The sequence below is a fragment of the Pelmatolapia mariae genome, linkage group LG8 (assembly GCF_036321145.2).
Source record: "Pelmatolapia mariae isolate MD_Pm_ZW linkage group LG8, Pm_UMD_F_2, whole genome shotgun sequence".
Lineage (NCBI taxonomy): Eukaryota > Metazoa > Chordata > Actinopteri > Cichliformes > Cichlidae > Pelmatolapia > Pelmatolapia mariae.
The window spans coordinates 20,974,685-20,990,193 of NC_086234.1; the positions used below are offsets into that span (position 1 = coordinate 20,974,685).

At 42.3% G+C, this 15,509-nt stretch overlaps 1 protein-coding gene across 1 annotated transcript in view; it reads left to right on the plus strand.

Annotated features, from left to right (window-relative positions):
• The window catches only part of fam20cb (FAM20C golgi associated secretory pathway kinase b), a 62,273-nt gene that overhangs the window by 44,837 nt on the left and 1,927 nt on the right, over nt 1–15,509 (plus strand). Inside the window, exons 4-10 of the mRNA XM_063481504.2 lie at nt 8,282–8,374; nt 12,292–12,407; nt 12,944–13,124; nt 13,370–13,479; nt 13,705–13,786; nt 14,817–14,876; nt 15,084–15,234. Coding sequence (XP_063337574.1) covers nt 8,282–8,374; nt 12,292–12,407; nt 12,944–13,124; nt 13,370–13,479; nt 13,705–13,786; nt 14,817–14,876; nt 15,084–15,234 — 793 coding nt within the window. The remainder of the gene's footprint in view (nt 1–8,281; nt 8,375–12,291; nt 12,408–12,943; nt 13,125–13,369; nt 13,480–13,704; nt 13,787–14,816; nt 14,877–15,083; nt 15,235–15,509) is intronic.

The following is a 15,509-nucleotide window of genomic DNA, read 5'->3' on the forward strand; positions in this document are numbered from 1 at the left end:
TCTCCTTCTTTCTACTGCCTTCCAGTCCTTGTCTTGCACCCTTTTCTGTCATTTTCCTTCCTTCCTTCCTCCCTTGCCGTCTTTCTTTCTTTCTTGCATTCTAGCTTTCTTTCTTTCACACACACAAAATATCCTCTCAGTGCACCACCCACAGAGCGGAGCACTTACTCATACAAAATAAGATGTCACATCTTCCCATTTGTGCGGTAAAACCTGAGCGCAGACATAAGATTACAGCAGAGGGTTATAGCAGCAAAGGCCAGTAAACAGCAACACGTATCGTCAGATACAAACACGCAGGTGCGCCTGTCTCATATGCTGGTAAAAGCCTTTTTTCTCAATTTATCAAATGTCATTGCGCGAAAGGTCAGCTTTCACACGCGTTATGCTTGAGATAAAACAATGCACCGCCTCCTCTCATCCCCAATCTCCCCGTGGTTCTGATGGTATTTTTTGACCCATAAATGGCATTCGCTATCTTACCCTCTTATGCATTTAAAGCTTACCTGCTGCCTTGGTGCTCAGCTCCTCCCTCTCGGGGTTTAGAAAACCATTTAAGCTGCTACGTCTTCTTTCTATGAATGTGTGTGTGTGCATGTTAATGCTGTGTTTGTGCAGATGTGTACGTACTAGCGTATACGTTTTTGTGCACGCGATCTTGCGCTCTCCCCGCCATGCCCGTGGGTTTGACAGATGATGTGTGACAAGTGTGTGGAGTCAGCCCTTTGGTGGGAACCCGCTGGGGCTGGAAGATGCCCTTGTCTTTTTTATATTTTGCAGCATATCTTTTTACTCCTCTCTGCTTTTCTTCTCTTTATGCTTTGGCCCGCGACCATAGCTGCGGGCTTATGGTGATCGATTGGCCGCTTGACTTTGAAACAACAGAAAATATCCTCTCCGGTCTATATCCAAACGCACCATGACATGGTGACACCCGGGTTATTACACATCACCTTGGATAGGATATTCACTCCGGTTGTAAAGTCAGATGAAACGATATGTTGGGGATGTTTTGTTTCCATAATTCAGCTCAGCTGCAGATGAAACAGAATACTGGAGCACGAGCAAGGATTGCTCAAAAGTGAGCAGTTGGACCATGAAAAACATGAAATGCAAATGAAAAAAAAGCATATATTATGATTTGTGTGGAAGGAATTCACAGTGAACGGCTTTGTGCATAATTTTGACTGTCACCACATTTGAATTTTTCTCCATAATGAATGAGTTTAAGCCACTGAGATGCATTGCTGATGTCTTAAAAAGGATTTTGATTGTGAGCAACGGGAAAAACTCAACAAGGGAACATTCTGAGAAAAGAGAACATTTTTTTTAACTTTGAAAAAGCAAAAGTGAACAAATAGTTAAGAGAGTAACTTTGTCTTTTGTCTTTTGTTGGGGTTTTTTTGGGTTTTTTTTTTTTTTACATCTTACCTTGTCAAAGGTAAAGGAGCAGAAGAAATACACTGTGGTAAACACTGCTTTCTTCTGGAGCTCAAAACTTATATTAGACTCCAGAACGCAGAGTTTGAACGAGATGCATATTTAATGTAAACTTGCTAAAAACTGCAACTTTTGTTTCCTAAAGCCTTGAGAGGTCTTACATGGACAACGAGATGGATTTCTCAGTTGTCAGCTAATGCTAGCTAGCTTAGTTAGCAAAGGGCATCTATGGATTGTATGAATGGATCACAGAATTTAACCTGACATACAAATAAAATACTGTAACATAGCCAATTATAAATTGAACAACTTTCCTATATATGCACCAAAGTATACTACATGATTCAACCACTTTTAGCAACAATAACTTGATGTAATTTTTTTCTGTATGACTTGATCGCTCTCTGAATTATGGCTCACTCTTCTTTACAATATTGCTTCAGTTTATTGAGGTTTGCGGGCATTCGTTTATGCCAGAGGTGTCCAACTCCAGGCCTCAAGGGCCAGTGTCCTGCAGGTTTTAGATGTGTCCTTGATGCAACACAGCTGATTTAAGTGGCTAAATGACCTCTTCAACATGTCTTGAAGTTCTCCAGAGGCCTGGTAATGAACTAATCATTTGATTCAGGTGTGTTGACCCAGGGTGAGATCTAAAACCTTCAGGACACCGGCCCTTGAGGCCTGGAGTTCGACACCCCTGGTTTATGCACAGCTCTCTTAAAGTCCACACCGCAGCCTTTCAGTCAGGCTGAGGTGTGGACTTGACTGAGTTGTTCCAACACCTTGATTTCAGTTGTTGTAGATTTGCTGCTGTGCTCGGGATCATTGTCCTGTTGCATGACTCAATTTTTGCTGTACAGTGGTCCCTCGTTTATCGCGGGAGTTACCTTCCAAAAATAACCCGCTATAGGTGAAATCCGCGAAGTAGCCAACTTTATTTTTTACAATTATTACAGATGTTTTAATGCTGTAAAACCCCTCACTACACACTTTATACACTTTTCTCAGACAGGCATGAACATTTTCACACTTTTCTCTCTTGTTTAAACACTCTCAAAGTTCAAACCTTCATAGAAAAATAAGTCCAGCATTATAGAATGAAACTAAAGGCGCCCGCGGTTGCCTTTGACGGTTCAAAATGTTTCGTCGACATTATTGTGTTTGTTGGGGAGAAAACCGCTAGCAATCGAAGATTTATGTAAATGTGACAAGCTGAACACATGCTGTACTGTACAGAAGACATGGCACAAGACTGATTGACAATGTCTACAGCCAATTAGGACGCAGAACACAATGCGCTGTAAAAAAAACAAACAAAAAAAAAAACAAACATGGAAAATTGCACAAAAAAACCTGAGAAACAGCGAGACCGCGAAAGGTGAACCGCGTCATAGCGGTAAGTATACAGAGCAAAACAAGCTAAAATCCCTGCACCACCATGCTTCACAGCAGGTATGAGGTCTTTGTTCTGCTATGCTGTGTTTGGTTCTTCTATCACTGCACATTATAGCCAGCCATCTCCTCTTTAATCCCAACTGTCCAAAGGATATTTTGTTAGTGTACTCTCATGAACTTTGACGACTGTATGTTTATATCTACTGTCAAGATGGCTATTTTACCACGGGAATCTACTATGACTGACTTGCTTTTAATGTCAGCCTCAAGTGGCCATTTAAGGAATTGCAGTTTTGGGCCTTCGTGCTGGCTTTATTATTAAACCCCTGAGGTTGTTGCGTGGTACTAACCATGCAGAAGAACTTTTAAAAAGAGAGCTGGTATTGAGTTGTACCATGGGAAATTTAGGGAATCCTGTAATAGCTCACTTATGTGGCCAGACAATTTGCAATAGTGGCTGGTCTGAGATAATTTTACACAGGGCAGGAGATCTAATATGATACGATACTATATACTTTATTGTACCCTTAGGGAAATTTACTGAGGAATAAATTCTCATAAGGGTACAATAAAATATATCATAGTGTATCACATCAAGCTTACTCGGTGTGTGTATTTCAACTTCAACTGATCATTAAATCTAATGATTAGATTTTTATTTGCAGATCTTATTAAAATACTGTGACTTGATGCCAATAGCAGGTCAAATGGAAACGCCTTTTCCCCCCATTCTCCTTGGTCCCCTCTGTGTCTCGCTGGTGTTTCACAGGTCAGCTATGTCCTGTATGCACAGGTAGATTTTCCAGATGCAGCGCTTTCATTCACCTTTATGTTTTCACACTGCTGTGTGTTTGCTAATAGTCTTTCGCTGCCCCGGTGGCTGCCGGTGGCCCCTCGGAGCAGAGCCAAGAAACTGTCTGGCTACTCAGTGTAAACTATGTGTTTACAGCAGGGCCAGGGTCACAGTGGGCATGCTCGGCTCAGTGCATCTCACCTGCTTGTGATGATAAAGGAGCTGATGTTTGGTGTAGAAAGACAGCTAGTTCTAAATATACTGTTACTTTTCTCTTGCTGAGGAGGAGAAGAAATGCATGCTGTAGATATCTACGTTTCGTTCAGCACGAGTCCGCCGTAGATTTGTAAATATTTTAAAGGTTAGGCTCGAGCAGGCAGTCCAAAATGAAAAGGACGAGTAGCTTTCGAGCAGCCGACATCTCTGCTCTCCTCGCAGTTTCCTTTGAACTCAGTGCATACTGTGTACTCAAACATTTATAGACTTTATTATGTGGTCATGCATTTATGTATGTTTCCTCTACCATGCTTTGATGGAACGCTTCCCTCGTAACGTGCCCTTAATGGTTTGTTTGATCAGGACGCGTGCAGATTTTCCAGAACACAGGTGCTTGTGTTCCACGACTCAAACACAATGTTACATAATGCAAAACAGCTGCGTATTTGTGAGTTCAAAGGTACCTGAGAGACCTACTGTAGCTCGTCCTCCGTGTCATCACTGCTAATCTGTCTGTTTAACGTTTCGTCGTAATTTATTTCGCGTCCTTCCTTCACTTCTTCCTCTCTTTACCCTTTTTCCTCCCGCTCTCACTCGGGGCAGGGGGGGGCAAAATGACATGCTCTAAATAACTTTATTGACATTTGAATTGGTTGTGGACTGTGGTAATTATCCAGCCTTCCTGCTTCCTGGCTGGCATTCAGTGAGAGGAGAGCATCAGTGAAGCCACATATCAAGCCAGGCCACAGGCAGAGATATTTGTCTCAAGTATAAACATATACTGCTGGGCTCTTATATTCTTATTCGCACCATCATAGAGAACAGCAGTGATTCAAGCATATGTACCTTGGACAAGCTTTATTGTTGGGTCTGTGGAGCACTCACGAATAAAGCACCTTATCGTGGTTTCTTCCCCTATACAGGGAGAGGAGTGTAGCACGACTACGTGAAGTATTTTAGTGAGTTTCTTTAAGGCTGAGTGGCCATGAATCATCGCACTAGAATGTTTGTTCATTCTTATCCTCCAAGAAATCTCCATGACTACGCTCCTGTATGGTCAGCACAGTCATGAAACACTGGCAAGTTAGGGCTGCAGTAACACACGTTTCCTTGTAGTATTTTTTCTTTTACATTATCTTTGTTTTAAACTATACAACAGTCTCCCAAACAGGGCTGGAAATCAGCTTTCGTTCCTTCTAAAGGGGTATTTTATTTACTGCTTTCTCCTCTTATCACAATGTGCACATAACATTCAAAATGTTAATGATTTTGGGCATCGCCATCTTGTTAACTTTGGAGCCAAAGATGATTGCATCTGAACTAGAGCCTAGGTATTTGGGGATTTGAAAAATCTGATATATCAGCCGATATATTTTTTCTTTCGGGCACACGAAAACAAACAGATTTCCCTTACACTTGTTATTTGTGGTTATTTACAAGTCCTTACTAAGATAATGTGGCAGTGCAGGTAAGAATAAATTTGTTGTAGGTTACTTGTTTTCAGTCTGCTTAGCCTTCCCCAAACCACACCTCAATTCTTAATTAAGCCATTCGCCTTTATCTGCTAAAAACTGAAATATGAAATTACATTCATTTTGAAATAAATATATTTGGTGATACCAATATATCGACAGTTCTGTAATATCAGCTGATAATATCGGCCAAGACAAGAGAATATGGTTTGCAAGGTGCGTCTATACCCACCTTCTAATCAGCATTTAGTATTATATGAATAAATATCTACTCGCCAAAACTGGAGCACAGGCTTCTTGACGAGGTTGCTGGGGCAACTGAATGCACTGATAGATACATTTGTCGTATAATTCCATTAAAAAGACTAAACATGGTGAGAATGGTCTGGTACTGACTCAATATAGTGGAGGTGCATCCGCCTGTCACCTAAAAAAGACATGCAACTAACTGATAACTGTAAACTTTGATACATTTTAAACAGGTGATTATCACGCCAGCCAGCCTTGAGTGGTCAGTTTTCCACCCACTTGAATACAGGTTGGCCCAGTACAGCTAATAAGGATTTATCAGCTTCACCTCAGATAATATAAAACTCTCAAAACAAACCCTTAAATTCAAAAAGAAATATAAAATTGTAAAAGAGCAATGCGTTTGGAATCCCTCTTATAGAAAATGCATGCTTGGGTTTTGCCATCAGTTTAAAGTTACAAGTGTGGCAGTGTTATAGGTTTTCTGTGGTTAATGAATTTGGACAACAAGGCAGCGCTTGAAGTACATTTAAAAAGCTTTCTGTTGTTCAGTTGTAAATAAAAAGGTAGTTTTTGTTAGTGAGCTTTACCTTTGGTAGGTGGATGCATTGCACTGGTTGTTGTTCCTTCCTGTTTCCTTTGCTTCTGTATGCCAAGCTTTGCTGACCAACTGCGTGCATGTAAAAATTACCTCTTCACATTTTAGTCTCCAAAATTAATTTATTCATTGGAGGCCAGTCCCCCTGTCGTTTTGGCAAACAATAGATTCAGCACCTGACTTTACGCCGCTGTTGATAAAGTAGCTGCTTAATGTGTCGGCGTGAATGATATTTTTTTCTGCCGCAGAGCTGCTGAGCAGCATTGGGGGTAAATAGACACTGCTTTCCGCTTTCATCATTTCATTTTTTTCCTTTGTGTGGAGCGAGAGCTGTGTCCCTGAAGCGAGGCTATCCAGAAGGAGAGAGCGATACAATCAAGAGACAGCGGTTGGCCTTTACTGGCAGAGTCTCAATGACCGCTCGGGAGTGAGGCCGAGAGTAAAAGAGAGGCAGAGAGTGAGGAAGCAAAGACTGAGGAATGTTAAAGGAGGAATAACTTAGTGCTTATGTTAACTTTAGATGCTGAACGTAGTCATCTAATGCGAAAACACAAGCCGAACGTCTTTTTAAAAAGCAATATTCTTGTATTCTGAGCAGTTTTGATGCAGGATTCACTCTCAAACTTTTCTGCTTGCTGCAGTCAAACTTGGCCACCCATCTGCACGAGGCTGCCTGTCAAATGTTCGCAGGGGAGATTGAGGATGGGGATAGATTTTAGAAAGACAGAACAAGAAAGATAAAGGAGGAGAGGAAATTGGTGTGGGGGGGTTTAGTGGATGAGAGTGTTTCTGGGCTCCATGTTGGGTTAGTTAATGACTGGTGCATATGTCAGCCACGCAGCTGTGGAGCTACAATCAGCCAGCCAGCTGAGGAAGGGAGTGACGGATGGACTGGAGAGAGAAAAAGAGAGATGCAGACAGATAGAAAGTATTAAGCCGTGAATGCGCACACACACACACACATACGCACACAAAACTAGAGAAAACAGTTCTGAGGGAGAGCAGTGAAGCAGAGGAGGTGAGATAGAGGATTTTGAGCGAAATAAACAGAGAGAGCCATCCAGAGGGAATAGAGAGCGAAGGAGAGAAAGAGAAGTTGCCAAGATAGTTTCCATTCTTCTTATCCTCCCTGAACTAGCTGAAGTAGAAATGGCAGAGGCTGCAGTCCAAATCATTACACTCAGCTGCCTTCCTGGAAAGTATTTACTGTTGTCAATAACAAAAAAAAAAACCAAAGAGAAGGCAGAGTGTATAAAAGAAGAAAGCTTCATGGCTCTCTTTGCATTCTTCATAGATATTTACATATTTTCTATAAGCAGCACCTTCTCAGGAATTCTTTTCACCTCTGCTTCCTTTGACCCCCGTTCCCCCTCTTATTTTTACCGTGGCCATCCGGCCTGTCCTTCTCCATCCTGGCCCATGTTCCATCAGCTCTTGGATTTAAGCCTTTAAGAGCCTCTTTTCCCTCCAGTAAGAGCTTTAAGGCAGAATGTGTGTGGAATGCAGTTTTTTTTAAGAGGGGGAAGGATCAGAGCTGGACAGAAATAGGTACAGGGTGAGAACAGGAGCGGATGCTTCAGTAGAAAGTCTTTGACCTTGAGTTGTCCCCGCCTTCTCGCTGCCCCACAAAACACCCTGGGTAACTCTGACGAGGGTCTTTTTGTGAGGCAAGGACACTAGTTTATTGTGCCTAGGTTATTACTCACAAAATGTGTTTGTAGTATTAGGTGCACAGGTGTAAAGCCTGGGCGGATTATCACTGACTGGGCTGCTGTGGAGTGAGACATCTGTGGAAATGCGTTATGGGTTAATGTGTAGTGCACCCGTCACAGACTGTGACACTGAATTCCTGTCATTTTGCATGCCTGCAGCTCGATTCTTTCTGTATCCATGCTAATTAGCAATATCCAGTTTAGTGTTAATACAAATCATTGAAAACAGTGAGATGCATGCATAGCTTGATGCGTAGTGTCAAATTGCTGCAGGTTGCTGGTTATGCATAAATATATGAGTGTGTGTGTGTGTGTGTGTGTGTGTGTGTGTGTGTGTGTGTGTGTGTGTGTGTGTGTGTAACCCCTCAGCTAACTGTGCTTTTTTTTCTTTCTTGTGTTCCTGCAGGCAGACCCGGGAGCAGGAAACGCCGCCAGACTTCTTCTATTTTTCTGACTTTGAAAGACACAATGCTGAAATTGCAGCCTTTCATCTGGACAAGTAGGTGAACACTAGCCTGTCACAATACTCTGAGACTTTTTGAAAACCACCAGTCCCTCATATAAAGCAGGAGATCAAAAGATTTTAGCTTTTCCGTACCTTGCCGCAGGCAAGCTACACATCACCATAAAGGAAAAGATAGACCTTTTCAATGTAAATGTTTTATTCTGAATTTTATGTGCCTGTATAGGCACTAGATTGACATGCCCAACCAGTCATTTCAGTTAAAACCTTAAAAAAACAGGGAAAATATCTGATTCCATGCTTTTTTTTAAGTGAATAAAACCATAAAGCAATTCAAACAGTTCAATGGTGAAATTCCAACTTACCTATTTACTTTTAAAATGTAAAACAATGGCATCTTTTTCTTTTTCCATAACCCAGCTGATGAATTCAGATTGAACCTAAACATGTGTCGATGAGGCAGTCAATGATTTGCACATAACAAATTAAATCACATCATTTTTGATTTGTTGGTTTTGGACATTAGAGTTGGTGTGAACTCGAAAGCAGACTGTTTTGTTTTTGCAAGGGCAATTTATTGTGTAACATACAGTCTTGTTTGTGAGCAACGGTACTGTGGCTAGCTCAAAAATTCTGACATGCAAAGCAAATGTAAGGCCTTTAATTTTATTAAAGTGCAGAGGGATTCAGAGTTGCAGATTTTTACTTGTAAAATGTATAAACGTCTTCATTAAAACACATTATAAAAAGCAAAAGGAAACACAATAAAAATACACTTTTATTCAGTTTCCTGGCTCCCACATAATAATGTTTGGAACGTGGCTAAAACAAGGAAAGATGCAGCTTGGCACAAACCAGAAGGCAAAAGCTCAATTTAACTGAAACAGCGTTAAAGAATTAGATGTGAAAAGACCTCTTCCTTCAGGGGCAGCAGTGGGTGTCTGGCCTTGAGCACCATAACACCCAGAAACAGCCCTGTTGCTACAAACACTTCAGACTTAATAAGGAGGGGAGAAAAAAGCTCATGTTCTTAAATTTACACTAACCTCCCAAGTATTTTTTCCACCCTCGAGGGCCAACATCCTGCAGGGCTTTGTTCCTCCCTGATTGCTATTTCTTTTTTGCCTGTCCTCGTGTCAGCTCATTAACCGCCTGGGAGGAACAGAGATCCCAAAGAGAACACCAGATCCGTGTACCGGTGTCTTACAGTAACGCTTTAAGACACGTGTGAATATTCTCCATATTTCGTGTGAAGCCTTGCTAATTAATGCGTGAATTCTCTTACATAATTGCTCGATTAGCATAATCTGGTTATTACAATATCAAAGGATAAAAAGATCAAAATGTTGCCATTCTACCTGTTTTTTTAAAGGTTCGAATGAGGAAAAAGAAAATAGCCGATTGAAGTCACCCCAAGTATAGCAACACATAGTCTTTACGCTGTGTGGATGAAAACCTTCCATATTCTTCTGCACTTATTTGCACATTTGCTTCCTGTCCCTCAGAAACTCTTTTTTTTTTCTTTCACCTAACACAGTGAATTGTACGAGTTTGACCCATACAGCAGAAGCTGTGAGCTCCGAGAGGCCATGAGTCATAACGGATGAATGCTGAACTCCTGCAGCTAGCATCTGACTGAACAATGACTACAGCCTCCTTGCTTAGCTAACAACCAAGCTCTGACTTCACTGCCTTTACCAGGCTAGTACTTTACGGCCCACCGGCTGCTGGAGAGACTTGAATGAAAAGAGAAATCCTCGCGAGGGCCTCTGATCGACGAGCGAGAGCAATGAGTTTTAGTGCGTTGCTATTAAAGTCGTGCTGACGTCACTGTGGCTGTTTGCTATTACGAGCAGAGGGCTTGTGTTGTAGTCTGAATCCTGGTGCTCCTCTGTGCTGACACGAGATGATACCGAGGTCTTGCGCACATACACACAAACACACACATGTCTACACACAATAGGGCCATAGAAGGCCGTGATGGTGAATCTGCTTTTCCTTTAGGCACAATGACACAGTTCATCTGGAATTGCATTAGAAGTGGCGTTCTTCACCAGTCTGCTTCACATCTGGTCCTCCTCTCCACATACACACATGAAAATATGCTCCAGCATATGTGTGGGTTAAGGGGAAGAAGAGGAAACCAAAGGCACGAAAGGCCCTGTGCCATTCTAAATATAAGCCAGGCAGGGTTTGCCAAAAGCAGCGCTTTATTTTTTTCCTTATTTTGTCTGTTCTAAATTAGAGCCTGTCCAGAGAGCTGCTGCTGCTGCTGCTGGTGCAGAGGCTGAGGCTACACTGCCTCCCAGGGGGGCCCACAGACCCACACACACGCACAGGCACTTTTAAAGCATCACTAGCACAGCCGCGTGCACGCATACACACACCAACACTGACAATGTCTTTTCCTATATGGGCTAAACTGCTTTAGGCATCATTAATAATGTGATTGGATTTAACTGGGAAGTGCTGCATTAGGTAGTCAGCAGATTTAAAGTCATACAAGGCCAAATGTGACCTTAAAATATTAAACCATATAAGCCCCAATCTCACGAGACCCACTTGGGTCTTATACATTTTCTCAGCTGGGAATATGGGAAGCAGCGATTCCCAATGTTGTTCAATTCACGGCTCTTAGCAGGTTCTCTCAAACCCAAACTAAATATAACACAAGTTTGAAATGGGCACTGTGGGAATTGGGCTTATCAGAGGGGACGAAGATGGAAGAAAATGTGTGTGAGCGATAAAAGAGGCAGAAGCCAGCACTAGCTGTTCCCTTTAGCATGGCAGCAGGCCCAGGCCCAGCAGGCCAAACAGCACCGTACAACACCGCATCCTGTGTCCTTCTGTCTCTTTGACAGAGAGCAGGAAAGAGACTGCACGTGTCTGTGTCACTGCACCCGCCAACACACTTGATGGCATCATTTGTATGATGGGCTTGTTCTCCCATATCGCTGCATCTCTCTCGTCTCATTCCCGCGCCTTCATTTCATTTAATCAGTCTGTCTCCCTGTGTCTCCCTGCCCTCAGGCCTTGGCCATTAGGTGTTGTCAGAGGTATCAATTTTTAAAGAGCCCATGCTGATGCTGTAGTTGGGTGGCTGCATGCATGCAGGAAGACATTCACGCCATATTAAACCTTTCTCAAATGCATATCTGGGCTGGTTTCCGGTCAAATGATGCAAAAACACAAACCCAGAAATAGATTAGAATGCACTGGAAACTTATATCTCTCAGCATATTAAGGCAATAAAAAGCTGCACTGAAGTTAAAAAATGAGCTTAATGTAGAACCACAGCCACATGAAAACCACAGGGAGGTTTACCAGCATGTGGCTTAACTGTTTGGTACTTGTGTCACAGTGCCCCCTTCTGGTAGTGACGTTCAATCACATAAGGTTTCACTATGACAGCACAGGTATTTCGCTCCAGTGGCATAACGGAAGAAGTACTGATTCCTCTAAGTGAGGAATTGTAAGTTCACCTCCCATTTGGTGTGAAAAAGCTTTTCTGCATTACAAGCAGCTGGTCCCTGTTGCTGCTGTGCACATATAGAAGTTCAATACACTGCAGATTTTCAAAGGACAATGAACGGAGGGGTCATCTGGTATCCTTTGGCAGCCCTATTGTGGCCTGTAGGTTGATGTTTGACAGTGAAGACAGTGACATCCTGGAGAACATCAAGTTAAACTAACTAAATCACATCTGTGCTTTTAGATTTTACTCAATTATGACTCAGTTGTTGCATAGAGTGAAACATTAGGTTAAAGTACTCTAATGACCCATGTCTTGTTGCAATTACTGCAACTGCCAACACTGTTGACGAACGGTCCAGATCCAAATGACCACGGTTAATGTATCTTTTGTTTGGACGCGTGCACTCATCGCTTTCATACTTTTTTGGTGGGCTGCCACTGAAGTCAGATGACCCTGAGTATTTGTCTTCATCCTGTAGGATCCTGGACTTCCGTCGTGTCCCTCCTGTGGCCGGCCGACTAGTTAACATGACAAAAGAGATCCGCGATGTTACACGAGATAAAAAGCTCTGGAGGACCTTCTTCATTTCACCAGGTACACATCTAGACTATTTTTAGCTTCTCTTCCAAAAACCGCTCGTGTCCATGTGCAGGTTCCCAAACATCTGCTGATGGTCTGAATTGTTGATGTCAGAAGAACACCTTAAAAGATTTTTTAACATCCCCCCTCAAAAAATGCAAAAGCACAGCAAAACTGAAGCACCTCCTTGATCATAATGTAGAGCAAGTCTTTTGGCCTGAATTGCTGTGATATTCATTTGCATGGGATTAGTATTATCAGGGGACTTTACCTTGTGCCAAAGCACGACAGTTAATTAGCAATGCAGCTTTACATATTATACACAAGGAAAATTGTCACAGGATTAAAATTACTGACAATCTCAGCAATTAATACAGGTCAGCGAGCGTCCCCAGGTAATTTCAATCGGGTGGAAAATGGTCTTTAAATATATGTGGACCGAATGACAAAAAGACAAAAAGAGTGCAGTGACTCTTTAAGTATTTAACACTCACTGGCTGATCGGAGTATTAGTATATGAATGTGTTTGCTTTTATTTTTCTGACTTTTAGCCAACAATGTGTGCTTCTATGGAGAGTGTTCCTACTACTGCTCCACTGAGCACGCTCTGTGTGGTAAACCTGACCGGATAGAAGGATCTCTGGCCGCCTTCCTCCCGGACCTGGCCCTTGCCAAACGCAAGACCTGGAGGAACCCATGGAGACGCTCGTACCACAAACGGAAGAAGGCAGAGTAAGACGTCGATCCCGTGTTCAGACACTCCTGCATTCGCACGCGTTCAGTAGAAGCAAATGCTGAGCGATTCACTGCATCAGGGGGTGTTTATTGAAGTCACTGACAGTTACCAGCAGCATCTTATTACGACGCAGGAAAAAAACACTTAGATCTAAAAGTACATAGCATAAAAGGGAAATGGGTTTAAAAGACATTTTTCCAAGTCAAATGCAAAAAAATTAAAAGTATTAAACGTTTCTCAGATGGGAGGTGGACCCAGACTACTGTGAGGAGGTCAAACAGACTCCACCTTATGACAGCGGCACACGACTGCTGGATATTATGGACATGACCATCTTTGACTTCCTCATGGGTGAGTGTCTGACATAAGACGAGGAATCAGTTTCCTACCAACACCAAAAAGTCAGATTGTTTAGTGTTCAGTCGAGCGAACGTTATCATCCACGACCCTACTGCCATCAGTGGTTTTTATTTTTTCGCACTTTTATACAGTATGTAGCCTTATAAGCAGGTATATTACTCACATATTATAACATCCACTAGCTGATTTGTTTTTTGTTTTCCTCTTTCTTAACAGGAAACATGGATCGCCACCATTATGAGACATTTGAAAAGTTTGGAAATGAGACCTTCATCATCCACCTAGACAATGGCAGAGGGTGAGTCAGTGCAGTATGTTTGCTACTTTGACTCTTAGCTTTAGTTTAAAGGGTTGAGTGCCCGCTGCGGGTCAGGGATGAGTTGTTGCTCTAAATAGAGGAGTTTATGTATCGTGGGGTCTTGTTCATGAAGGAGGGCTTGGCTGCAGTGAAGCAGACGCTGCGCTGGTGCATCGTGGTGAAGAGAGAGCAGAGCGTAAAAGCAAAGCTGTCCGTTTATTAGTTAATCTACATTCCCACCCTCACCTATGATCACGAGCTTTGGGTAGTGACCGAAATAATGAGATCACAGTTACAAGTGTCATAAATGAGCGTGCTCCAAAGGGCAGCTGAACTCTCCCTTAGAGATAGTTTGAGGTTGTGCAGTCATTTGAGAGGGCCTCACAGTAGGTGAGGTTTGAGGTGGTTTGGCTATCTGACAATGATGTCTCCTGACTGCCTCTAGAGTGAGGTGTATCGGGCATGTCCTATCGGGAGGAGGCCCTGAGCTTCTTTGCTTAAGCTGTGGCCCCCTGCGATCCAACCCTGAATAAGGAGAAGAAAACGGATGGATGTTTAAAGTCCTTATACTAATTTATGACACCATGATTTCAGTTCTGGACTCCACTAGAGCAGCTTTGCATAATTAACTGTTAGCATCTCTGGAGCTCCACAAACAGCGCTGTATATCTGAGATTACCAAATAAGGGATATCAGCTCTCACTGACATCATAAAAAACAAAAAAATGTAATAAAAAAAAAACGTCGTAAGCTGAAAATTTATATCGCTTTGAAGTTTCGTCTTTTGGCTCATAAGACTTGATTTCATATTTAAAACTTGCTCGTATATGAAATGTGAGCATCCACCACTGCAACACTATACACATAAATTAAGGAAAATTATAACAGGCTATGTTTAATTTTGTCCAGCCATTCAAATTAAACCAAATAAGAGAAACAAAAAAATAATGCTCAGGTGTTGTGGACATGATGCACAGAAATCTGGAACCACATCACATTTTGCACACTTATTTATGCTTTTCCATCCTAGCTTTGGAAAACACTCGCATGATGAGCTGTCCATCCTGGTGCCACTTACCCAGTGCTGCAGGTGAGGTCTTCATTTATGATAGTTCTGGAAGGATAGTGCAATATAGAAGGAAAAAAAACTATTTAAAAATTATAATCTGTATGAAGCTAGTAAAGGTGCACGTGGGGTGTTGTTGTATTTTGGTGTGAGTGTTGCTGAGCAGAGGCAGAGATGTAAAGCGTGTGGCCGCGCTGACTCTTTTTTCCCCCCGGCTGTTCTTTTCTGCAGGGTAAGGAAGTCTACCCACTTGCGACTGCAGCTGCTGGCTAAGGAAGAATACAAGCTGTCTGTGCTCATGGCAGAGTCCCTGGTGAGGGACCGCCTCTCTCCCATCCTCATCCAGCCACATCTGGACGCCATGGACCGACGACTGCGCCAGGTCAGTGCTTCACACTCATAAAGCAGTTTGCTTGGGATTGTCTATTGAATGTATGAAACTATAAACAGTCAGTAAACGCATTCATTTGATAATTACTTAATGTTTTTCAGCAGCTAGAAGTGACTGAAGACTTTGATTTCCGGGAGTCATTGACCAGTAGAAAGTGTGTTTGGAGGACAAAAGAGGAACACATTTGCTTAAATGCAGTCTCAAATTCTTAATCCCAGATTTTCCCTCATTTCTTTTCATTCATAAACAATAAGAGATCACAAACT